This window comes from Columba livia, chromosome 2 (assembly GCF_036013475.1).
Source record: "Columba livia isolate bColLiv1 breed racing homer chromosome 2, bColLiv1.pat.W.v2, whole genome shotgun sequence".
Taxonomy (NCBI): Eukaryota; Metazoa; Chordata; class Aves; order Columbiformes; family Columbidae; genus Columba; species Columba livia.
The window spans coordinates 112178856-112206099 of NC_088603.1; the positions used below are offsets into that span (position 1 = coordinate 112178856).

A 27244-nucleotide genomic window follows, 5' to 3' on the forward strand; every position below is an offset into this window, starting at 1 on the left:
AGGGAGGTGCTGGACAGCTTATTCATCAGAAATCAGCCCAGGAATTTCCCCATCTCTCTGTAGGCCTATGGGTTCCTCTCACATCTTTCCAAAAGGATCTAACAACGTCCCGTATTTTGTTAAAATCCTGCTCCGAATACAGCCTGCAGGCATACTAGTCATCTTTGCAGCAGTCAACAGGCTTCATATCCTGCAAATTCCTTGAGTAGCTCCTGTTTAGGCGTATATATTCAAATTCTTTGAATATTCATATTTTTTCCTTGAAATCATAGAAGTCTCATATCTATCAATTCTACGATTCGTGTAGGGAATTTTAAAAATGCCAATAGAGAGATGCGCAGCATTTCAGACAAGGCTCCACCAAGATCTTTTGTCTTCTTGCTGATTCATCTATGAAGACCATGGGAAGTTTGAATTTGTTTTTCCTTGCTAGATCTCACCCTCCAAGATCCTAAATGAAAACAGAATTCACCTTTGCTTTCCCACTCTGATTTACTATTACCTTTAAATAAACATACTAAAATTAGATACACATCATACCTTGCAAAATATTTTTTTAAAAAAGCTTTATTAAACATATACTCTTTAGAACATATTTAAAGACTTCTACAACCTTGAAGGAATCCTCTGTCATACATAGAAGTTCTTATTTTCAGTACTAAATAGAGCATGTAAGCAAGTACAACTCCCACATGGTAACTGAATGGTAACAGAAGCGGCCACTGGTAGCTGAAACATGTAAAAAACTACCTCACTAACAACTTAAAACTGTGTTAGCATCTGCATAATACAGCAGGAATAAATAATCACCTGTTCTGTATGACTACAGTCCAGTATTGAATGCAGTACCCATTTCTTTCAAAATATATAAAAAATGTGTAACTTTAAGTACATAGAACGCTAAGTAGCTTAGGTACATTTCCACATTAACAAGAGACGGTTTATAGCATTAAACAGCCATCTCCATTTTAATAGGTGGATGAGGATTATAATCTTCAATCTGAAAGTCTTCTGCCTTAAAGTCACTGATGTCTTCAACCTTACGAAGAATTCTGAGTTTGGGGAAAGGTCTTGGCTCCCTCTGAAGCTGAAATAGAAGCAAGTTTATTGTATAAAGCCAATACTTAAGACAGAGACTTTGTGTTATAAATTTTTATTAATCTAAATTCAGATTACATTATGTTGATTTTCCCTCCTCCCCAAGAACAGTTACATTCAAAAAAAAAGAAAATCGTAATAGCATTAGTGTAGGGAGCAGCAGCATAATTTTTAAGTGAGTTCCCTGATCATCCAAATGCACTGCAAGCATTTTCACTTTGCAGAGCAATTCTCATGATTACAAATTAGACTCCTTACAGAGGAAACTAAATGGGAAATTCTGACCCAGATGTGCATCAAATGTGCTGCAGTTTCTCACAGGAACATTTGGGTCTGAACCAATAACTAGTTCTCTGGATGGCTTTGAACCATACGAATGGTGAGGACATTCAGTCCGAGCTAAGTATAATGAAATAAAATTCTGATTTGCTCCTACTGCAACAAATTACTTCCTGAAGAAAACAGAGCCTTATTCAGCCAAATAGTAATACCAATTAACTCCGTGAATGGATAAGTTATCCTTTTCCGGTATACTACAAAGACATTTTGTGTTTATCTTTATTAGCTGGGACAGTTTTCTAAGGTTTTGGAACTATGAAATCAAAAGTAAGGGTACAGATTCTGTATCTGTAACTTGGTTCTAGAACGGTACCCTGATGTACATTTCAGTCATGTTTGTATTGTGTTTCTGTTTGTGACCTCAGTTGAACAGAGCCTTAGGTACTACAATTATTCGGGTAGAAATGAGAAGTCACACAAATTAATATTTGCAAAATGTTATTTATAAGACCAAGATAACTTTGTATTGGATAAGCATCATGGAAGACAAAAGGATACAAGAATACAGAACAAGTACTTACTTGAACTTTTAGAGGTTCCACATGATTCAGGTATACGTGAGCATCTCCTAATGTGTGTATGAACTCTCCAGGCTGAAAAGAGGATACATGTGGTTTTCAAATAGTCACATTTCAAGAAAACAAGTTACAATGTTCAGAGTATTGATTCTTAGCATCTTTCATATAGTGTGGAATTGCAGCTTCTGTACTAGATTGGATTACCAAGACATCCTTACAAGCCTCAAATGACACTACCTTCCCAGACTAACGAATAATTAATGAAAACCATAGTTTACCAAAAAATGTATCTTTAAAATTTTGCTAGGATAATAGCTCTGGTAAATGAATGCTGCACTACTAATCTGCTCACCAAATGGGACAGTGACATCCAGCTTTTCCACTCCATTTCTAGTAAGCAGGACTCAGCCAAGTTGGTTTCAAACTAGTTGCCTTAGCTGCTACTAAACAACGTGGTTTGTGGCAGCAGAGGTGTCAGTCACAGGCTAAACCCAAAAGCACTTATCAAGCATCCAGATGGGTTTTGCAACCTTGCAAGTTCTGTGACTTAGCCACCCCTGAGCAATCTAATTTAACTTAGGTTAAGTTTTATCAGCTATTTTACTGGTCTCTGACCGACACAGATCAGCCCTCGGATATATCATAATAAAAACCACCAAAGTTCTGAAAGGAAGTGGCTGAGAAGCAACAGTTGCTTCATGGACATAATGTTAAACTTCCCTTTTTTCAAGTACTTTGGCCTAATTTCTTAAGTACATCTGCAACTGCTATGAAGTTTGATGCTTCTGTACTTCTCAAGTTCCTCTTCATGTTCCTGGTAGCAGGAGGATCAGGTCCAAATGGCCTTGGTAGTATAATTTTTTACATACTCTAAAGAAAGAGGGTTTCACTTGTACAAGGTTGTGATGCATTTAAATTACTCTGCCAAATTACAAAATGCAGCTCTAGAGTCAGGGCCGTAGCTATTTGAGCACATACCACCAGTCTACATAATCAGCAAATTAAAAAAATGCCCAACTGAAATTACAGCTGGAAGTTAGGTGGGCAGAATATCCAAACTGGAACCTTGACAGCAGCTGCTGAGCTACTGTTTGCTTCCAATAAAAAACACATGCTACAAAATGTAATCACTTGTATGCTACTATCCCATAAGGAGAAGTCCTCAGTTCACATTTCTAAGCAGACTACTGGAACAGGTCTGTTTTGACATGTTCAGTTGCAAAGACCTGGAGCATCTTATGTCTGTTTGACCTGAATCTAAGAATTCTTACATTGCTGATCCTGACTGCTGGTACAGACCAGAAACAATTCACATTAAATTCATGAGGCCCTCACACATATTTCAGCAAGACTTTGAACAGTATATCCATCCCACTTTTTTTTGGACATGACATGAAGAGTCTCATCTTTGAGTCGCTCACTTCTCAGATAAGATTAAGTAAAATGATGAAATAGCCTACCTTTAGCCCTGTGACATGGGCAATCATGTATGTGAGCAGTGAATAGCTGGCAATATTGAAAGGCACTCCGAGTCCCATATCTCCTGACCTCTGATAGAGCTGGCAAGACAACTCACCATTCACAACATAGAACTGGCAAAGGGCATGGCATGGAGGCAAAGCCATCAGAGAAATATCTAGAATTGCAGTACAGGAAGTAGGTGGGAAAAAAAATCGTAATAGTGTTAGTGTATTATAAATGTAGAAGATGCAAAACCTGAATAAGCATTTAATGAGACACAGTAGAGAGCAAAAATTCAACTGCACTATCATCCTGCTGCCTTTTTCTCATTTAAAAGCACCTGCTGCCTGAGCAATCAAGTCTGGGTCACAACAAGCTGTCTCCTGGGCTGTATGGCCAGAGAAGTCATGAACAGATACTCCACGGAACAGATTTATGCCATAATGCTGCACAGCAGTTTAGTTTTACCTCAGTGAGAGAGTTGATCTCCCTAAAGGAAGATATTAAGAGTAAAATTAAGCATTACCCTGAAGCAGCTTGCAACTGCTTCATCTTACTCACTTTCCATTGCAATGCACCTTTACTGCTTGTTGAGATATTTAAAGATCAAGAAAAAACTAATAATCAGAAAACAATGATCTTTTGAGTGCTTATCTACACTTACAAGTGCAGATAGTGCATTTACAGCTTGGTAAGGAAAACATTAATGAGGTACTTCCTGGTGTCTGAGAAAGTTTAACCTGTGGCATTCCCTTTCAGAGACACAAGTGAAAAAAGCTGGGCGATTTTTTTTGTGAACAGATCTACTGCTGCTCAAGTGAAACACTCTCTGGCACTAGCTCTTATTCAGAAGTAGCCCTACAGAGTGAATGGATATCTAGACAACTTATGTTTAAGGAGATTATTACAACACAAATAATATTTTTGTCCTCTAGTTTTAAGATTCTGGTAAGTTTACAATCTATTATATGGCTAAAAAACAGACACACTGCATCAGTATACTCCTTCTTGGTTTTGTTTTTTTAATGTTTTTAAAATAAGAATCGCTGTCTTTGAACAGGGACCATATGTCAAAGATACTGGCAGCCAGGTACAGCCCTCACTTTAACCTGAAGAGCAAAACTTAGAAGTAATACTTCAAAATTATTGAGGTCTGAACATGAGAATTAAGTAGAAAGAAACCAATGCTTAGAACCCCCCGTTCATTTTTACTGTATTCCTGGTAATTTATAAAGAGTAAGCAAGGGCACCAAATGGAACTGACTGTTGACATAGGATTGGAACATAATTTAGTATACATCAAGATAATGTGCAACTGCATTCACTTAAAGTCTGCTGTTCAATACCTTTGGGATTCCAAGCACACATAATGATTCTTCTGTCATCTGGATTTGTTTTGATTGTTTCAATCACTTTTTGCAACTGATCAACTCCTTGGTTAGAGTAATCTGAAAAAAGATACCAAATAAGATCTAAGCCAGATAGATTCAAGTCATGAGTTTTTTTTTTAAAGCCAGCCCCACATCCCACTGAAAAGTTATAGCCAAATGACAGCCTCCGAAGATTTTACTGGAGCTTTGAAAGTTATTAAATTTATCAGCTGACGTCCTCCAAAGGTAGGCTATTCTTGGTCTTCCTTAGGGTGTTCTGAGGCTTGTGAAATTCTCATTATGGTATTTTTGTATGGCCCCCCATCCCTCTTCTGTGCTTTGAGTACCTTTCGCACCCACTGAAATAGACCATTCCTACTTAGAAGACTTTATTCCAAGCCTCAAAAACTAGACTTTTTATAAAGATCAAAAAAGAAGTCTGAATAAGCACTACATCCCAGGAAACAAAAGCTGCAATACAAAAAAAAGTTAGCCAGGCATGTTATTTTATCCTTCATGATGGCTTGTTACCTGAACAGGACAAAAGCGGTACTGCTACAAGATATTGCCACCTAGTCATTCGCGGTATTTAAACTGATTTCCCCATTGCACTTCTGGATTAAGATGTCTTTCCAGATGTTAAACTTGCATGGTACAGGGCTCCTTCTTAAAAAAAAAATTACACCCAGACCAGTAAATGGGGTGCCAGAACTCTTTGCATGCTCAAAAGGAGAAAGTTTTTGACAGATCTAGCATTCACAAGGTCATGTATGAAAAACTAAATTTCCATAGCATGTAGTGCCAGAAGAGAACTTAAATCACATCTATTTAGCATAGGATATTACACTTCACTCAACGATGCTCGCAGGCTGTTTTTTAGGCTCAGTACCAGTTATATAAGAAACTTGCTGGAATTAACTGAACATTAGAATGGGTTCTAGAATAGAAGAGTTACTCATTGTTCTGAATCATGCCTGTGAATCAGCATGGCTGGTAACTAATTTTTTCTAATAACTCTTATTGCAAAGCAACAGCAAATCATGATTACAGGGGGACCCAAGCTTTCAAAAAAAGGTAGTAATATATAATTAGCATCTCAGGGAATTCTTCTGCCAGCAATACTGTGCCAGAAACCTTTTCAAATGGTTATGTTAGTTCCTGAAGCTAATTACCTATCCATTAGTAATACATTTTAAGGAAATCTATTAGTAATGAAACCTATGGGAATTTATCTTGTTCATTTTTTCCAAGCTATGTTATGCCTCATACCTTTTAAACATTTTAGTAAGTTTTTAGATATGACAGTTCACAATTTGCATCATTTGTGTTATCATAAAACTGTATTCTGTCAGCGGTCAGCATGCCAATACTAAGTCTAATACCTGTAACTAGTGTGAACTTTGAGGCTGTATTGACAAAAAAAAAAAAAAAAGAGGAAAAAACATCATTAACCATGTTGTTATTTTGAGTTAAAAATCACACCAACCAGACAGGGGCAACTTTTTCCGACTCACGGCAGCCCTTTAAATGTTTTGTACGTCCCTTCCTTCAGTGACTTAGAAGAGAGCCATCAAGACACTTCAGGGCAAGTTTAATGAACCAGTTCCACTGAAAATAGCATCAACAGGTACTGCATCACATCGCAACTTGTTACAGCTATTCTGTCAACAGCATCATCAGCTATGGATACATCCTACTTTGTTCCAGCTGCAGAATGGAAAAAAATCTTTCCCACAGCCTCCAGCGAATGCAGTGCACAAGCATCAGTTCTTGTCAGCACAACTGTATCATGGAAATTAGGACACTGCATTGGTGTTCTGGAAGTGAGTTATCATAGTTATCTCACTAAGCAATCAAGACCGTATTTGTATGTGATTACCTGTGTGCATATCTTTGTATTCTGCTCCAAAGTGCCTCCACTGGAAACCATAAACTGGTCCCAAATCCCCCTCCTCTCTGCTGCTGAAACCCTGCTTATCCAGGAACTCACGTGATCCATTAGCATCCCAAATCTTCACCCCTTTTGCAGAGAGCTCTTTGGCATTTGTAGAACCCTACACAACACAGACGGTAAGAAGTCTATATCCTAATCTCAACACAGACGACATGATATGAAACAGCTGTATTAAGTTTTACTAGTCTACAGTATTTCTCCACTTACAAAGCGTGAACAGTCTGATTAATGTACTGAATGACATTTTTGCGCATGGACAGAATAAAACTTATAGACAACTTACCAGGATGAAATTTGAAGTGCCATGCTGTTGTTATTTAATTTGGGATTCTGCTAACTTTGTGAATGCACAAACAGTACAGTCTCAAGGTCAGTTGTGGTCTACCATTTCATACACACATTTGCAGAGAACAAGATCTTACTTTACAGACAGATAAAAGTAGACAAAAAATGTACAGCCTAGGCATTGTCTTTGTCAAGACACCTATAATGAGCTTAAGGTCTTAAAAATCCTTTTGTTAAAATAACAAAAATTACAAATATGACAAAATGACCCAGAGAAATCTCACTGAGTTCTGCAACATGTCTAAATCAGCCCACTCAAAAATCCAACATAGAAAGTGTTCTGTTTCGGGGAGTGTTGGCCTTTTATATTTGAAAAAAAGATACTTTTAAAAATGAATGTGTATTTGAGTTCTGCTATCTAGCAAATGGTTAAGTAGACTTTCCCATACCTACACAATGTCACAACATAAAAAGGAACACTTACATTGTAACGTATTATCTACAGTTGAATTTTAATTCTCTAACTACAGCTATTAGCTCTATTAGATCTCAGGTTTTTGCTACTAAAAAGCCTAGTGTTTACATCAGTCTGTCTTCATCTGTGGTTTTGCACTGCTTGTTTCTGTTCAAATCAAGCTATCACAACACCAAAAAGCAGATCATTAAATTGCCTACAATCTACTTCATATTATTATTTCTTATTCAAACACTAATAAAGAGAAACTCTACTAGGCTTTATAACTGTGGGATATAGTCAACAGCAAAAGCCCTCACTATTTCAGACTATTTCCCTTAAAAATAAACTGAAGAAACCGCCTTCTGATTGGTAACAATGCAACAGTCTCCAATGAAATGCACAGAATGTCTTGAACATACTGGTATTCCATGTGTAGTCAACACACTAGCTGACTGCACTTCTGTCATACGAGAAGAAGCATCTGCAGTTACCCCAAATTCCTTAAGACACTCCATACTAGTTAGTTCTATTAATAACCCCACTCTCAGGCACACCACCCATGGAGACATTCAAATACTGAACCTTGATGAACCAGAGCAGCTCCTCCAGCACTCCTTTCCAGAATACCCTCTTGGTCGTTAGCAGTGGAAACTGATCTGAAAAAGAGTTTCAGAGTGTCAGAGGCGACCAGTGATTCCTCAGGGTGATCCAACTTAGGTTTTTCTCCACCATCTGACATTCAGAGGTTTGCATATGAAGTACGAAGTTAGAATCACAAAATCATTTTGATTGGAAGAGACTCTCAGGATCATCAAGTCCAACCATAACCTAACCCTAGCACTGAACCATGTCCCTAAGAACCTTGCCCAAACGCCTTTTTGAACACCTCCGGGGATGGTGACTCCACCACTTCCCTGGGCAGCCTGTTCCAGTATTTCACAACCCCTTCTGTGAAGAATTTTTTCCTAATATCCAATCTGAACCTTCCCTGGTGCAACTTGAAGCCATTTGCTCTTGTCCTGTCACTTGTTATTTGGGAGAAGAGACCAACACCCTCCATGCTCCAACCTCCTTTCAGGTACTTGTAGACAGCGATAAGGTCTCCCCTCAGCCTCCTTTTCTCCAGGCTGAGCAGCCCCAGTTCCCTTGTTGGTAGAGGATGTGCAATTCTCATATTCGGATCGAGGAAGACAGGAACCTGACTTTTATTTTCCTGGACAGAGGGGGAAGATGCATTATCCATGGGGACCTGGACAAACTCCACTGTAAGGACTCTGTGGTGCAGCTTATGGATGTACACAACAAAAAGTGGAGGCTTAAGATAAAATTGTTGGCAAATCTACCTCACAAACCATCCTTCCTACTATGCTTGAAAAGTAGGAAGGACCAGGACAGGCTGTCTCAAAATCTTACCCGGTTTTTCACCCGGTGACAGCCACGGGGCCGGGCCAGGCCTGGCTGCTGGCCGAGGGAGAGGAGAAGTCCGGGTTGCCGCGGGCTGGAGGGCAGGGAGAGGGACCAGACGGGACGGCCCCAAACGCCTCCACAGACCCCGCAGCGGGCCCGAGCCGCGGCCCTGAGCGGGGGAGGCCTCGCTCTCGGCGGGCGGCGGCGGGGCAGCCCCGGGGAAGGAGATGGCGTCCCCCCACCCGGAGCAGGGCGGCGACGGATGGAGCCGCGGCGGGCAAGGGTAGGGAGCCGCGGCGGGCAAGGGTAGGGGGCCGGGGCGGGGGCCCGGCGGTGCCGACCTCTCAGGCTGTACCGCGCATGCATGCCGAAGACGGAGATGGTGCCGGTGCCGGTGCGATCCTCCTTCCGGTGGCCGTGCTGAAGGATGTGCCGGACCTGCCGCAGGTACTGCGGCTCACCGGGCTCCGACTCGGCGGCCGCCGCGCTCGGCAGCTCCCCCTCGGCAGGCATGGTGGGCGAGAGGCGCCTGGGGAGACTCCGTGCGGGTCGGTGTGGGCTGCGGCTGCACGGCTGTTCCCGCTTCCAACGACCGCCGCTTCTCCGAGCCCGCCAAACCTTGGCCTTCCCGCCAAGCGGCGCCGAAAGGCGGGCAGAGCGGGGAACCACCCCTTCTCTTGCCCTTCCCGTTCCCTCCACCCCGCCCGGCCGCGTCCCCTCCCTCACCCACGGCCCCGCAGCGCCGCTGGCACTTGGCTGCCTCGCGGGGAGGGCAACTGGCCCGCGGGCCCGGCTCAGCCTCGGGGAGCTGTGCGGGGGCTGTTAGAGCCATACGACAGGGACAAGGCACTACCTATCGTGTGACGCCGAGGTGCTGAGGCCACCCGAAGAAGCCAGCAGGGATAAGAAGGTCCCAGGGACGCGGTGGGGCAGGTGGCCTGTGCCTGTTTCTTTGCTGCCCACGCAAACGTGCTCGGCTGACGCTGGGAACACAGAATCACAGAATGTCAGGGATTGGAAGGGACCTCAAAAGATCATCCAGTCCAATCCACCTGCCGGAGCAGGAACAGCTAGATGAGGTTACACAGGAAGGTGTCCAGGCGGGTTTTGAATGTCTCCAGAGTAAGAGGCTCCACAACCCCCCCGGGCAGCCTGTTCCAGTGTTCTGTCACCCTCACTGTGAAGAAGTTTCTTCCAATATTTAAGTGGAACCTCCTGTGTTCCAGTTTGTATACATTGCCCCTTGTCTTACCATGGGATGTCACCAAGAAGAGCCTGGCTCCATCCTCATGACACTCACCCTTTACATATTTATAAACATTAATGAGGTCACCCCTCAGTCTCCTCCAGGCTAAAGAGCCCCAGCTCCCTCAGCCTTTCCTCATGAGGGAGATGCTCCACTCATCCAATCATCTTTGTTGCCCTGCGCTGGACTCTCTCCAGCAGCTCCCTGTCCTTCTTGAACTGAGGGGCCCACAGACTCCACAGACAGGGTGGCACCAGTCCTGTTTCCATCTACCCCGTTGGTTAAACTGGAAAAAACTACTTTTTTCAGAACAGATTGCACTGACCTGTCCTTTGAAAGACAAGATGGTTTTATGCTGTACCTTGTCATGTGCTTCCTGCTGTGTATTTTATTTACGCGGTTGCATTTTTGTTAAGAGTAATACTTGGTGATTGCTTCTACTGAGTTTCACAGAATCATAGAGTAGTTTGAGTTGGAAGGGACCTTCATAGGGCATCTAGTGCAAACCCCCTGCAATGAGCAGGGACATCTTCAACTAGATCAGGTTGCTCAGAGCCCCATTCAGCCTGGCCTGGAATGTTTCCAGGGATGGGGCATCTACCACCTCTCTGGGCAACCTGTGCCAGTGTTTCACCACCCTCATTGTAAAAAATTTCTCCCTCATGTCTAGCCTGAATCTCCCCTCTTTGAGTATAAAACCATTACCCCTTCTCCTGTCACAACAGACTCTGCTAAAAAGTCTGTCCTCATCTTTCTTATAGTCCCTTTTTAAGTACTGAAAGGCTGGAATAAGATCTCTTTGGAGCCTTCTCTTTTCCAAGCTGAACAAACCCAACTCTCTCAGCCTGTTCTCACAGCAGAGCTGTTCCAGCCCTCTGATCATTTTCATGGCCTCCTCTGGCTCCTCTCCAATAGCTCCATGTCTTTCCTGTGCTGAGGGCTCCAGAGCTGGACACAGGACTCCAGGTGGGGTCTCACCAGAGCAGAGCAGAGGGGCAGAATCACCTCCCTCGGCCTGCTGGCCACACTGCTTTTGATGCTGCCCAAGATACGGTTTGCCTTCTGGGCTGCAAGCATGCTCCCAACATGGTGTCCCCTGGAAATTTTCTAGATGCACTCTCTACATTCGTCAAAACAAACTGACTTTTCTCTAAATATTTATTTGTTAATGTATCTTAGAAGTCAAGTGTTTTGTAAGAGTCACTTATCTCTCAGATAAAGTCTAAGTTTCTGACTACAAAATGCTGCCTCTCCTTACAGAAGGCAGGAATACTTATCTTTCCCACTAATTAAAACAGTGAAATGGCCTTTTACCTGTGCAGTTTTGTATACTTAGTTTGCGTGTATAGAAGTAAAGGTATGGTATAAATAGGGTATAGTTATTTTTCTATACTCTAAGATAGATGTTTTTGTACACTTTGAAATGAATACAATTTATTTAGCAGATAGAGTTGGAAATGGTGAATATTGCTGTGTGCAAAAAAATGCTTAAAAATGCCGGAGACAGCAAATGAAACTGAATCACCTAGAGCTCTGCTTCTAACTGAGAGATACATCAGTTCTTAAACATTATTATAATTTGCAAATACCACTGAAAGCTAATGTGTATAATTTAGGAAAAAACAAACATCTTTTCTGATAAAGGATTCCCTGTTAATTATGACTCCAGAGGCAAACTACAAGTAAGAAATGCCTAAGGCAGAAGACTTACTCATTACTGCATATTCAGAAAAGACATTTAATGTACATGATAAACATCAAAAGCAACTGGAAGAAGAAATGGAACATTTTCATTGGAAAATAATATGCTACATACATATGGAAATCTGCTTGATTCAGACTTAGCTGAATGTGCAACATCTGTAGGGACCAATCTTGAAAAGGCTTAAGAATGTACTTGAATTTAAGTATGCAAATGGGAATTATTTGTATACTTACAGCTGATTATTTCCTTAAATCTTTGCATAACGAGGGCCATAGCTGTTTGCTGGAGATTACCTCATTTACAACATAAATAACATATTATTTAAATAAATGAATATTAAAATGGATTTGGTTTTGAGTTAAAAGATTTCTACAGTGTTTGGTTGCTAGGTCATATGTCACAGTATTTACTAAGCAACTGTTTACTAAGCAAGTATTCACTATATGCAACTATTTTAACCATAGTAATTTAACAGTTAGCTGTATGGTGAGTTTAGGGGTGTTTCACCTAAGGAGTATATTTTGGATTTCAGGAAGAAAGTTTTCACACATCTTCTTTCCTAGGATAAAAAAAAAAAAAAAAAAAGATTAAACATTTTGGGTTTGGACTGAGAAAAAATATGTTAGAAAAATAAATATATGGCGAATGTATTGATGCCCTGCCAACGAAACATACATGACATTAAAAAGACAGAAACAGGTTTATTTTTCTCTTTTCCCCTTCTTACAGATATTTCCCTTTTCTTGTAGAGTTTTAGCTCTTCGCTTTTGTCACACTGTCATATACCCTCAATCTGTTGTGCAAACAACATAAAACGGGATTGTGATTTGGAAATTAATGCCACGTTCCTCAGGTATGAAATGGCTGCACAAGGTACATTTCCCAGGAAAATGAGACCAAGATTCAGGCTAAAAATTGTAATCAGACTAAGGAAATTAATATTGTTATCATTTGGCTTTGAAGATTAGTCTTGTATGATCTGAAAGACTATGTTTTGTGTCAATAACTGCATATAAATTACAGAGAATTTTGAAGAAAAACAGTGTTGATTATTTTATATGTTCATAAATATTAAAAATGTTTGTATTTTAAATATTTATACACATAATTTCACCAATATTACCTAAGCAAAGTTCCTGTTGAGCCTTATATTAATATATTCTGAGTAAATTCTACAGTCCACCTCAGCCTCTCTGATGAAAGTAATTTCTTTCATGTGTTTAAAAATTGAGTCTGACCTCCAAAGAATAACCAGAATCAGGCATTGGAACAGGCTTCCCAGGGAAGTGGCTGAGTCGCCATCCCTGGAGGTGTTTAAAAGGTATTTAGATAAGGTTCTTAGGGACCTGGTTTAGTGCTAGAGTTAGGTTATGGTTGGACTTGATGATCCGAAATGATCCTATGATTCTGTGATTCAAATATAAAACGCTGACATTTTCTTCATCTTCTTTGTTAATGTTGAATCCTTTTTACGTACCTTCTGAGACTTCTGCATGCATTCAGGTCATACTTTACTTGCTGAGGATATCGGACACCCATGACCTAAAGAGAAGCCATGTCCAAATCTACTGTGCCCTCAAAGACTGGGAGGACACTGCAGTGATTCATCTGCAGGTCTCACACCTCTTGTGGCTCTGGCCACCTGGGGAGCCAACTATGGGAGTCGGAAGCCACCTGAAACCAGCCTGATGGGGTTAGAGAATATGAAGCGTTGTTTTCCCCCTGCCTCTTGGCCTGTTTCTTCTCTTCCCATCTGGACATTTCTTAAGCCTAAGGACAGGCCTCTGTGAGCCCTTCTACAAAAATGGTTACAAGTCCCTGAGAAGGATCCTTTTGTGCACATCAAACTGCAGGCTCTGTTGACACTTCATGTGAGCAGAGAGCCGCTAATGGGAAAATGTTATGGTAAGACAGTTCTTTCAAGTCCTGCTGCTGATTCTACCTTTGTACTGTTTTATTGTAAAAAGTAATAAGGAGTATCCTCTTAAACACCACCTGAAATAAACAAAATATTGTATAGTGGCAATTCTGGTTCATTCTTGATTAATGAACACAAAGACGTGTTTTTGATGCCACTGTGGTTGTGAGGCAATTCTTTTTTGAAGGAACATTTATCATCACATTACCTCATCCCAGATGTTACTTAAAGATTGAGGGTTTCACAGTTAAATAAGTCTTTTAATATCATCATATCTGTGTTTCACAGGGCAGAACATTGAGCCTTTGTTTTTGTTTTCCATAATGCTTGTGTTTGTCTCTCAATCAATGTGTCATTTCTGAAGAGACAGTCTTGAATATACCATGACAGAATCCTCTTCCAACTAAAGTTTATTGCAATGTAAATACCTCTTATAAAAAATTGCATTCTCTATGAAAGGACAAAGAATGAACTTACTACTTAAAAGTTCTGCTTATATAGTTGCAGTGCTTTCCCAGCTATGTATTCAATGAATTCAGCACTCTTTGGATCTAAGTTGGGAGGAACTTTAATGGTGAAAGTAGGTGAAGTCAGAATATTCACATCTACCATGGTTTCATTTTTACCAGAGGGATCCCCAGGTAACACCTAGAAGAGAACAAATCCGTACTTCAGACACTGCAAACTACTGCATACTTTCAGTTTTGTTTATACCTACTGTGCCTAATGCCTTTAACAAGGAAAAAATAAATAGAAGAATATTTTAAACTTGGCTACTTTCTTTGAATTACTTTCTTCTGAAAAAGTAGTGGATGTCTGAATTTATGCCAAAGTTTATTGTAGGTGGTGGGAAGAGCTGACATGGCACTGCAAGACCATATTAAAGAACTGCATGTTAATATTTATATCTATAAAGAGCTTCTGATCTCCTAATGAAAACTTGTGTGTGAGTCGTCCCACTAATTTTGAGATACAGGTTGTGAGACTGAAGTTATTAATTCCTGTGTGTTTTTCTAAGCTAGATGTAGTTCTGTAGAACTAAGGGCAGACTCAGTTGGGAAAGGGTTCTTAAATATTGCCTGTCCCCTTGCTCCTGATTTTGTGTTTTTTTGGTAGATTGCACAATCATTTTGCATAAATTTTTGTAGTAATAGAGGTACCTTGGATTTCTGAATTGGAAGGGAGAACAGGATTTGTCCCTTGCCCAGGAAAATAGATTGAATTTACCTTGGATATCTTATTGTGTGTGAAATACAGTTCATTATGATGTACTTATTGTAATATTGACAGATGCCATTAAAGATATGGAGCTTCCACTGCAATAACCTGCATAACACTTACCTTCTTTGAGCTCTAGGATACATAGGTACAGACATAGACATATAGCTGTATATTCAGTGATCTAATAAGGGTGTGTTACTGACCGATACAGTGAAATTTATCTGGGAAGGGAATCTGAGGCCAGTCAATGCTGCCAGTGACAATTTACTCTTATCAGTCAGTGACTCAGGTTAGCCTGTCAGCCATCCATCAGACTAAAAGGATTTGGAGGAAAATAGTTTCTAATCTCTGGAGTTCCGTCTCATTGACAGATTATCAAGCCTACATAAAATCAAGATGAATAGGAACTTTGTGTTGTAAAAACCAAACATTACACATGTACAAACATCTGCAATCCCCAAGAGCATAAGTATGAGCAAAGCATAGGTTGAAGACAGCACTGTGCAATAGTTCCCTTCAGTAGATAACCCTTACCTTAACTATATTGAAAATGTTTTCTGGTCCGATGGTCATATTGGATAACTCAGACACCCACCCAAATCTTTCTTTCATTTTGTTCAACAAGTAGGAAGTGTCTTCTGTGTGACGCTGAACCACCTGGAGAATCTGCTCATACTGCTCCCCCGAGAGGTTAACCAGCTTAAAGGCTTCATCAAACTTTATATGCAGTTCGGGAACGTTTGGGCAATCTGTTAGAAAAGACAGCCAGCATGAAGCTTATAGGAGAAGAACATGTCTCATACTTCATCTTTTCTATCTGAAGTATGGAAAACTGTAAAAAAGTCTAACAAGGGGGCACGTTTTGGGTTGGTGTTTAAATAATGCTAAAAAAGCCCACCGGTAGATTTAGTTTAGGCCCAAAATGACTAAATGGATTAGTTATCCTATACGTGATATTACAGTGACCTGCCAAGTACTTTAAGGTTTATATAATACATAGTGGCAGTAGATTTTCTGTTATGCTAAATAAGAACTGGTAGTTTTTGCATACAGCAACTTCTTGATCTCCTTATTATCTTACTATCTTATTGTGTTATCAATCCATCCTGAGTATGTAGGTTATTGCAAGAAAGCCTGTAATGTATGTTAGGATACCTGTTGAGTGTTAAGACCTAATATTTATCTAACAATATCTAGACATTAACATGTGACTAGTATCATCTGCCATGAATTCAGAAACAAAGATTGCTGGTTTTTTCTTTACTAAAATAGGGACTTGAAACCAGAATATTATATTATTCCTATACAAAAATTACCGTTGTGCTGGTTTTGGCTGGGCTAGAGTTAATTTTCTCCACAGTAGCTAGTGTGGGGCTATATTCTGGATTTGTACTGAAATAGTGTTGATAATACAGGAATGTTTTCATTATTGCTCAGCAGTGCTCACACTTTTCTGCTTCTCACCCCAGGCCACCAGTGAGCAGGCTGGGGATGCACAAGAAGTTGGGAGGGGACACAGCTGTGACAACGGACCCCAACTGACCAAAGAGATATTCCACACCATATGATGTCATGCTCAGCGTGTAAAGATGGGGGAAGAAGAAGGGAGGGAGGGATGTTTACAGTGATGGCGTTTGTCTTCCCAAGTCACTGTTACACGTGATGGAGCCCAGCTTTCCTGGGGATGGCTGAACACCCACCTGCCAGTGGGAAGTGGGGAATTAATTCCTTGTGTTGCTTTGCTTGCGTGTGTGGCTTTTGCTTTACTTATTAAACTGTTTTCATTTCAAACAGTGAGTTTTATCACTTTTACTCTTCTGATTCTCTCCCCTCTCCCACTGGGGTGGGGGTGCAGGGAGGGGTGAGCGAGTGGCTGTGTGGTGCTTAGTTGCTGACTGGCATCACACCATGACAATCATGGACAAATTCAATTTATTCTCTGTTAAACTGGACTGTCAAGGGACACCCTTAGGCTGATAGTATGATAGTACAGTAACCTCAGATATAAATTGGTACAAAAAAGATATTTTTAGTGAGATGGAAGTTGTCCAATATTCCTTTCAAAACATGTCATTGAATCATTAATATTTGCCACACTGGAGATACTCTGAAGATGGTTTGGTTTAAGCATGTTCTTTGGCTGTTAATACCTAAATAATTCTGGAAATAGAGATGTATTATGTTGCAGCAGAAGTCCTGAGAGCAGTTCTAGGTGACACAGTCTGATTTTTTTTCAGGTGCCCATGGAGAATGCATGCCAGAGCTTTGCCATCCCTTTACATACTGACAGGCACTCCCCTTTTTGTCCTTCACACCAGCCCAGTTTGCTGACACGGTTCAAGAAAGAATAATTACAGGCTCTTCAGCACTTGCTTTCCTGGTGAGAAGCTGAATGCTACCTGATGTTACCTCTGGTTGTCTGCAGGGGAAGCAAGTCTTCAGCTTCTCGCTTTCTGCTCAGCACTTCTGCACCCAGGCACGGCCGATTACTGCCTGGCCTCTTGCTACTCTTTTGGATAGCAACTCTGACAAAATATATAGGTATTTTTGTCACAGAGTGTAAAACTTCTCTTTGGACCTCCAGCAGCATGTTAACAACTGAGTTATACTGACACTCTGTGGAGACAGTGGGGAAAGGTAACTGAAGTCTGGAACGAGGAATAGTGTTTGTATCCGTAGTTGCAATAAAATCTCAGTGACTGAATGTCAATTCCAAAGGTATGGAAACAGCACAGTAGAAAATGACAGCCTCGAAGTCTACAAACCAGTGATCAATGCATACAGAAAAGAATTGGAAAATAGCTATTTACCATGCAAAATGTTGTCTTGACATTTCTGACATCTCACGTGAAACTGTGGGCATCCAGAGGAGTTCTCCTCAAGCTCCCCGCAGAGAGGCCTCCGGTGCTCTGACACAATTTTTGAGAACATGCCACTTCGCTCAGGATCTAAAATGAAGTCACAGTATTTTTAGACTTAGGGTCTTGATAAGTATAAGTTTGTTACCTGCTCTGTGTGTTATAATATAATTTCTTGCTCTAAATCTAAAATATCTAGCATAAAACCCTTCCTCCTGCTCCGCTCTCTCCTGCTCCCCCCCCCCCCAAAAAAAAAAAAAATTAATTAAACATTGAAAAGTAGAAGTCAGAAGAAGATACAAATTATATTTTCTTTCAATTAATTCATGCCACTGTAGTATATTCCCTTATAAAGGCATAGTAGAATATTCCCCACTAATAGCCAAACAATTGCTAATATTATTACACATTATTTCTACAACATGCAAGTTCTGACAAGCTCTTTTTAACCGTTAAAAGTCAAGGTGTTTTGTAATCATGTACAGCTAGATGAGAGCACAGCACCAGAGCTTATTTCTGGGGTAACATGGGTCATGATACGGGAAAAAATTTAAAATGCTGTTGTAGAATCACTTAACTTTGTATTTCTTGATGACCATATAATGGTTATGGCATGTGCCCATCAAAGTAATGGCATGTGCTTAGTGTCCTTACAGATAGACACCAGGGTGTGTTTGTATTATGCTTATTTTTCTATTTGTACTAGTAAGATAGGAAGGATAGGACTTATTTGTATTCTGAAAGCTGACCGTGTTTCTTTCCCTCCATTGAGATTTATCACCTGAAACCACCATTATGGCCAGAATTTTTCTGATCACTGGAAAACCAAGTGGCTGGTTTGTGTTTGATTGGCACCCTGCATTTCTGCAGAAGCCTGCAACAGGCCTTGCAGCTGTCTGTTTGAGCTTAATGTCATTGGGCAAGGGCAGGGATATGCCTTGACATCTCACAGAATTACCCTAATTTTTTAGAATTGGTGACATGTCAATATAACATGATACTAATCATATCCTTACGAATGCTGAGATCAGACCTGTCAGCCAGCCTGATAAAAACCTGCATCTGTCTTGAATTCAAAAGCTCCTGAAAAACTCCTGAAAATGCTTTGAGGATTGCTATGAAAATCAGGCTGTGTAGGACCTTTAAGTAGCCCTCTGACATTTCTTTGAGATTTCTAGGTGATTTTAACCTTTTAATTTAACCAGTAAACTTATCCTTGACCCATGCCTGTATAACCAAAAAAAGCCTCTAGATCTTTTGTACCAAATCTCACACTAACATACCGCAAACTGGATCATTAACCATAGTTTAGCAATCCCAAGGGGGTTGATGTTATTGACAGCACAGTCGATTTTTATTTTCTAACACTTGCCTTTGGTTTGTTCCGGCACATCTCTTCTATTATTTCTATATTCATCAAATACTTCAGTAATGACCTCACTGACACCTTCAAACACCGTCTTACTGAAATCAAAAACTATCTGTAAAAAGCCAGGTATACCCCAGCCTTTTTGTGAGCCGTTGTTTCTGGTGGTGTCCTCAGGTAAAGCTGCCATGCTGGGAGACTCATTCAAGTCCAGATCAGACATGAAATAAGCCTGAAAAGACTGGTCAAATTCTTTTTGCATCTGCTTGAAAAAAATGAAACTTCTGTCAAATATTGAGCCCATGTCAGATAACAGTTGGCTAAATAAATCTTCCATTTTTACTAGCTGGGTATCCTCTTTCTGAGGCTTTTCGTTAAAGTGGATGTCTTTTCCTTGATCCTCATGAAAAGTAAAAATGAGTGGAGGTATTTTCCTCAAAAAATTTTCAACCTGTGTATAAGAAAGAGATAAGTCAGCTGCCTGATGAGTTATCAGTTTTTCATCTCTCAGGAAAGTAGCTCTAATTTTTTTATTTCAAATACCCGTAGAAACAATACACTCTTAGTAACTGCAATCACGGCATATTGTCCAAAACAATTTAAGACACTAAAGAGTGAAAGTACATCCAGTCTAAATCATTAGCTCCAAAAGAGATCTGGAGTAAAAGTGTTGCCAGTTGGCCTTCAGTCTGTGGAGGCTCAAAGGTAGTATTGGTGTTTAGGTTTCTTCCAACAACTGGACTTTATCTTGGAAACATTTCTGTGGTACTTATGTGCAGCGTAGGGAACAGAAGGCAATTGTTCTCTCTGTGACCTGCCCTCTCTCACCAATGGCCAAGTCCTTATGTCCTTGTGCAAACTGAAACCCATTGCAATCACTGAAGCAGTGGATCCACGTCCATGGTTTGATGATGGAAGAGACCGAGTGCTGGCTTTGCTTTGCCGAGTTCCCAGTCCCTAGCCTCACCAACTGGTTCCCTGCTCTGTGCGTTAATGCTTTGCCTTCATCTGAGCAGATGCAGTGTTTTGTGGAGCCACATTTCGTGGCGTAGAAAACTGGTAAGGTTTAAGAAGCATTCTGCCAAACACACCCACATACACATACATATTTTTTTAAATTCAGATCAGCTTCTCGACCGAATCAATAGCACAGCTCAGAAGAAAGATGCATTGTGAATGGCACTGCAGAGACAGCCAAAGCCAGTACTACCCCTGCTGCTTCTGTGCCATCGGCACAGCTATCATCTTTGTCCCCTTTTTTTAAAAAAGATTCATGTCACAACATGTTTCTCACCTCAAATGCTTAAAAAAAACCCATATAGATCACTGAGGAAGTTACCAAGAGGGTTAGAGATAGTGTCAATGCAGTATATAACTTTTACTGCCATTATTTCAACCTGGCATCCACAGACTTCTCAAAGTCCAAGAGGTGCACTTGAAATATCCAATAGTCAAACTTCAAAAGCCAATAGTCTTAATATCTTCCACATTTATACCTGAGTAATTTTAAGAATATGCACAAATGTTAAACACCTTTTCTCTAAAGCTTGTAACTTCTGACACACACCATGTTTCATTTTTAAGTTATCGTATTTTTCAGTGCCTAGGGATGTGAAAGCTAGGTAATCTGGCTAGAATTTCAGTAGCAGTAATTGGGCAGTTTTGATTGTTAAGCTGTACTTAAAGCATATGCTCAAATAAAAAAAGTTATTACAATTTTGTTAAATCTTGTAATAATAATGTACCAGCCAGGAAAGCATATTTTCTTTATGGTAGAATTAGGGAATCTCCTTTGCTGACAGTCTCCTCTGGTAGACAGTTAAGCATTTTAAAGCTATTTTGTTACTTAAAGAATATATCAAAAAAAGCATGGGAAAGAATGATGTTGCATAAGTAGGTGATTTTTTTTCCCCATGGAATTTTACTGACTATATCTACACTTTTAACTCTCCTATTTTCAAAGGGACCATAAGAATCTATGTGGTATTTTTCACAAACAGTTATTGAACATCTTAATGCAAATTTTACTGTGAGAGAAAACACTCTGTATCTGGAGTGATTCTGCTGGAGTCAGGAGAATAATCAATGTTGATGGAGTCATGCCAGGGTGCAACTCATTTTGGCTCAGCATTCGATGAATAGAACTGCATGTAATCTCTGTCATGTAACTGCACATTTCCACACCCTCCAAATCAAATTAATTTTAGTAACCTGATATAACTGGCAGAGCTGGTATTCAGAAAATAAGATGTGCTGTTTCTAATACTGTTAGGTGAATTCAGGAGCATTTCCCAGATACAAAATCTCTTCCTACCTTTCTTCTAAATGTTGACAAACCACGTTTGCAAGTTGTATAAAATCTCATGCAGTTGCTTTCTAAACAAGATTCACATTCATCCCATGAAGTTTTCAAGGATACTTGACATTGTCTTTCTTCTTCTTCTAATCTTTCCTTTACTTCATCCATAAGTCGCAAGGCTTGCTAAGTAAGAAAAAAGATTCAGCTGAGGGAAATTTTCAGATTAATATATGAAATGCTTATACCAAGGTTGATTGCTCATTTTGGGTATCCATGGTTCATTTTTTTGCTAATTCCTAACCATTAGGGTAGGTTATCTTCTTGGCTGCAGTCACATATGGAGGGAACTGAAAACTGAAAAACTTTTTCCTATAGGGTTTTCTGATGATGTTCTCTCAGAGGGCACCGCCTACAAAACCAGACAGATCTCTGAAGTCTACCTGGATCTTTGAGGTTATGAAAAAAATCACACGTCTTTCTGTGCAAGAGGCATTCAACCTCTCACAGGGTCATGTGCTCAACTCAGATATTTTTTCTCCATATTGTATCTGCAGCATTCATCTGTTCCACAAATAGCCTTTTTGTTGCTTTGCTCTGTTCTTTCATGAGGCTGGGTCCTTGTCATACATAAATTCTTTCTCTTATGCAGAAATACGTAAAACTATAGCATTCGCCCTGGCTGGGATTGTAATAATCAAAAGCCTGCTCTTCTGGAAGTGTGAGGTATTGCTTTTATACTGAAGGGAAATAAGATGCATTTTACAATGCTGCTTCTATTTACTGCATCATTCTTCCTCAGGTAGAGCACAGAGCTGATCAGATCAGAAGCAGCATTTTAGAATAGGCTTGGCAGCGGAAAGACAGGTAGATTTCACATCATGAATTTCTTTCTGCAAGTACAAGAAATGTTAACAGTTTAGACAATGTTCCAGGTTGTTCCTAAGTATGACAGAAACCTTTTTAAGTGGTCACTTCTATTCTTTTCTGGCAGCGTTTTAATAGGGAAGAGGCTCACAGAAAGCTTCTGTCGGAATGTGCTTAATAGAGACAGTAACTGTGGTATTCATAGCCTAATTATTTTCTGATCTTCCTTATATATTTATTCACTATTTTATGACCTCTTGCTGTGGATGTGAGTTCTGTGTAAATGTAATCATCCAGTAAGAACTAACAACACTGTAGAGAATGGGAGTGTACTGGTGTTCCTAAAGATGTTAGAAAGCTGTCAGGTACTTTTTGACTTGCTGATATGAATAGTTTAAACTAACTACCAGATGTCAGGCCAAGAAGGAATTTTCTTTCAAGTTCACCAAAAGGAATACTTAGGATCTTTGTTTTTTTAAAAAAAAAAATACAGTAATCTCTGTTTCTCAGGATGATCTGAGCACATGGCTCTGAGTGCAGGCATTGTGCTAGGACACTGGAAATTCTCCTGATCCACTGTACTTTCTCTATTATAATTTGTGGCTTTGATATTTTTCTGAAGGTCTGGAGTTTGCAAAGCAAGCTGGTAAACATCTTGTGTCCTGAGGTGTATAAAGACATGTGAGGCAGAGATGCTGGACCTCCTGCATGAAACACCTTTAGACAGTTGCTTGCACTTGCCTTGGTCTGAATTGAGTGAAGCAGGAGATTCTGAGGAATGAGCAGTAAGTTCCATACTTTATTCAACACATTGCTGTTGCAGCAGTTCTGACTTCTGGATATTAAAAGACTCTAATTGCCTCTCCAAAGTAACGTTTGAGTCTGCATAAAGCATTTAATGTCTCCTTTTACTGCAGAAAGAACTTCTGTATTTCTACATGATGGTCACCATCAGCTTGACTGTGCCGAGGCTGCTGCTGGTTACCTCCCAATTGCAGAATAAAATGTAAGAACTCAAATCTCAAGGAAGGTGGTGTCAGATGACATGTTTTATCTTACATCTAGAATGGGCTGAGAGAAGGTAACTTGCTAACTTGTGGTAACTCAGCTGTATTTTCTCCAGTGCTCTCTCTTATTTTCATTTTAGAAATAGCTTAGGCATTTAGCCACAAGGAAAAATTAACAAGATGTCACTTGGTTAGAAAGCTGTATTTCTAATGAAAGATGGAAACTTTTCACCTCTAGCTTTTTAAAGAACCACGTAATCTGGAAGAGGCACGAGTGAGGCAGGCGGTGCTCTTCCTTATTCCAGCACAGTCTGAAAGCTTCACGCAGGGGTGAAACCTCAGTCTGCCAGGGCCCTGCCAGCAGGCAAGCTCTCTCTTAACAAATCGGCAAATATAAACTAACGTTTTAAATTCTTATGAAATGTGAACATCCAGGTTACTCATAGCCTAAGAAAGGATGTCTGTTGGGCCAGCTCCAGCTTCCAGGAAACAGGCAGTGAGAACCTGGATAGAGGTTCCATGAGAGTTTTCTTCCACTAGTGAGAGAAAGGAACAGAAGCAAAAATTTCCTATTGGTCCTGGCTTTGCTATGTGACCACATAAAGAGACATATGCTGCTCAGAGTGTACATACAATGTGGTTTACATTCTTCCCAGAAAAGGGGAGACACCAAGGGATCCCTTCTGGGTTACTGATTGGGCTAAGCACAACGGCATGCCATACCACTTCCAGGAGGAAGGCTAAATACATGTACAATCTGTCTCATCTTTGATTTAAAATATCAACAACTTAACAAAAACACAGACAGAAAAAAAGGACAACAGATGCACTTCAATTACCTGTTTTTCTTCACTGCTCTTCTTCAAGGTCTTCATCAGATCTATGTGCTTATCTTCATTTTTTTCCATCATAATTTTCATCTGCTTAATACCAATCAAAGCTTTCTTTACTTCTTCATCTACATACTTCTCTCCAACTTCAGACAATACTAGAAAAAGTCAAATTACACAGTGAGTTAATCAGACTTTAACACTAGTAGAAACTGTCATGCACTGACAACGAAGAAGAATGAAACAGCTGTATCTTTTCTTATGGTTGTACAGCCAAATTCTTGGGCTAGTGAAGACTGAGATAATTTTCATCGGATAAGAATCTGGCCCACAGCCTTTGCTAGTGATCAGCTTTGTGGAATTCAAGGTATATACCTGGCTATCCTACTTCTGAACACTGAATCTCTGAATAGTTGAGTCCAAGCCTCCTGCTCAAAGCAGGGTCAACTAGAGCAGGTTGCTTGGGACCTCATCCCGAGTTTTTGATATCTCCAAGGATTATTTAGATTTTTCCTAATGATGTAACCTATATATTTATCTTTGATCTGAAACCACGCTGTGACAACTTCCCTTTATGTTTTGAAAATGAGGATTACAGGTGCCTTCAACACACTTTCCTAAAAATACATTTTCTAGACTTCCTGTGAAGTAATGACCATAGTTTTGGTATTTTGTGTTTTGATGACAGCCCAGGTTGGCCCACATGTTGTACCTTGAAGCTCTGCATGATTACCTATCCTTTATCTGTATTTGTTGCCTTTGCAGAAATAACCTGAGTATCACTGGAACTATACAAAGTAAAGAACACATCACTCTGAGACTGCCAAAACCACAAGTCAGTCATTTCTTCCTTTACATCTTTCTTCCCCTCCCCAAACTTTGTTGTTGTTGTTCTTACAGCAACATTATTCATGTAGACTGACACAAAGGAATATTTCATGGCTGATCCTCTTGGGATTCCTATCCACAAAATAAAACCATGCTTAAACGTATCTGCAGAACAGCTATTTTTTTTTCTGAATTAAGTAATTTAATTTCAACTATTTGTAATAGCCATCTTTTCCAGCAAAGCATATACTTGTAGAATAAACATTTTCAAAGATTATTTAAACAAATAAAATAATTCAAAATCTGTTGGACTAAATTTTGGGTTCAGTTTATATCCTAATGATTTATGAGGGACCAAAGAACTTATGAAAAAGCTGTAAATACTTTTTTTGCAAGGGGATACTTATCTGCTGATCCCTTTACTTTCTCATCTCAGTTGTTCTTATCTCTCCATTGTGCGTGTGTGGCTGCATGTAGTCAGCTATATGGTGGTTTCTAAGCTCCATACATGAAAGCAAATTCTCTTGATGCCAGTGAGTATGGAAGTCAAAATGCACCAGGAGACTGGAGACCTGGGCTGAGGGGCTTCTAGCACACCCCTGGGAGCAAAAACATACGTACACTTCAGGTTTTCCCGGAGATTCATTTCCTCCTGCCTTGTCGGTGCACACTGATGACCCTTCAGCCATAGCACGTACATTATAAATAACCAAGAGGACTTCATGCTCTTTCTGTTAAAGAAGCAGGATGGTGCAGTTAAATGTAAGCATCTTCATGGTGCTCAGATGCCTAGGTGTAATGTTTACTAAGTATTATACAAGTCCTATTAGTTTTGATATTAACTGCGGTTCCTGAGATCTTTAATATGCACTTAAATGCTACTGTTAATGAAAACACATGAGTAAGAAGCCTGACCTCATTTGCAATTATCTGTTCAGACTAAATTAATTCCACTGAATTTGCACCGTGGTGTAACAGAATCAGGACGTATATATATATACACACATATATACATAAAACTGGAAGCTTATTATACAGTTCTGTCTGTCTTTTCTACCTTGTGAAGCACAGTAGCTACTGATCTCCTACTATGTTCTTAGTTCATATTATAAATGCATCCAAGCTACACATTATTACCAAATTTTAAAAGGGAGATTTCTAGAATGTTCTTCACTTTCTTGTCTGCAAACATGCAATTCCTTTCATTGTAATTCAGGCTAGTACTTAGAACAGCAGACACAATAATAGGTGTTCCAATAAATTGGCAATTCGATCAGTTTTGTAAACAAACACATCAGCATTTGAAAGAAATTCCTACAAAATAAGGGGAAAAAATGCCATTTGCTTTATTTCCCTCCCAAGAGCACTCAGAAGAGAAAAGCTGATTTTTCAGAAACCATGCAACTGCACTTTATAGTTCTCATCTGATTAAGTGAACACAGTATTTGAGTGCCTTATTGTTAGCCAGCATAGCCTTGTTGGAGATGCAGTTATCAGCTGCATATGTGAATTAAGAGCCTGGATTTATTTATAGCCTGTATTTACTTCTATAGTTACTTACATATTGTACCTTTACATCTCTAGTGAAAGACCAATCAACTTTGCAAAGAAATACAAACTCGTTACCAAAGAAAAGTAAAAGAAAACCCAACATATTTACCATTAATACTGAAACACCTCCTCTGCAAAATTGCTCCCTGCGTCAGGAATGGGTCAGGCTGTGTTCTGATCTAATTGCCGGAGTGTCAGGGATTTTGCCATGTTCTACTTATCTGATGAGAAGGTACTTAATCCTATTAAGGGGACGTTTTGTCATTAGGCTGGAGGATTTTGTGTGTAGGGGACTTGACGCTCATTTCTGTGGGTGAAGCCACTAGAGGGAGCGTTGGGCAAAATTGCATAATTTCATGTAATTTGGATCTGCTATTTTTCTGTAGTCAGTAGCCTTTCGTTTTACAAGCTATTCTATCATCCTGCATTTTACCTTAGGAGACATCTGCGGCTTATGTTCTTAGTGAAATTGTTACAATTAGTTTGCTAAAAATAGCTTCCAACATTTAATCTTTGCTATAAAAAGCACTGGATTATGCAGTGGCCTTCTCTGCATACCTTCTGAAGATATAGAAATTGAAAAAAATATCAGAAATCCAGATGCAGGCTGGCATGTGAGTAAAGTCTGAAATAAGATGATAAGCAAATTTTGGCATTTTGTG

At 39.9% G+C, this 27244-nt stretch overlaps 2 protein-coding genes across 2 annotated transcripts; both read right to left on the minus strand.

Moving 5' to 3' along the window:
* Window positions 1–549: 549 nt before the first annotated feature.
* TYMS (thymidylate synthetase) lies at window positions 550–9548 on the minus strand. Its single transcript, XM_065053276.1, has 7 exons — window positions 9231–9548; window positions 8065–8138; window positions 6666–6840; window positions 4763–4864; window positions 3416–3591; window positions 1959–2030; window positions 550–1087 (listed from the first exon to the last, which is right to left on the minus strand). The coding sequence occupies exons 1-7, from the start codon at window positions 9400–9402 to the stop codon at window positions 950–952; spliced, it is 909 nt and encodes a 302-aa protein (XP_064909348.1). The 5' UTR covers window positions 9403–9548; the 3' UTR covers window positions 550–949.
* A 2305-nt stretch (window positions 9549–11853) lies between these two features.
* Window positions 11854–26897, minus strand: CLUL1 (clusterin like 1). The gene is made up of 9 exons (XM_005512961.3): window positions 26692–26897; window positions 25653–25762; window positions 24213–24361; window positions 21518–21685; window positions 19210–19654; window positions 17790–17927; window positions 15514–15728; window positions 14236–14406; window positions 11854–12399 (listed from the first exon to the last, which is right to left on the minus strand). The coding sequence occupies exons 2-8, from the start codon at window positions 25753–25755 to the stop codon at window positions 14239–14241; spliced, it is 1386 nt and encodes a 461-aa protein (XP_005513018.1). The 5' UTR covers window positions 25756–25762; window positions 26692–26897; the 3' UTR covers window positions 11854–12399; window positions 14236–14238.
* Window positions 26898–27244: the final 347 nt, after the last annotated feature.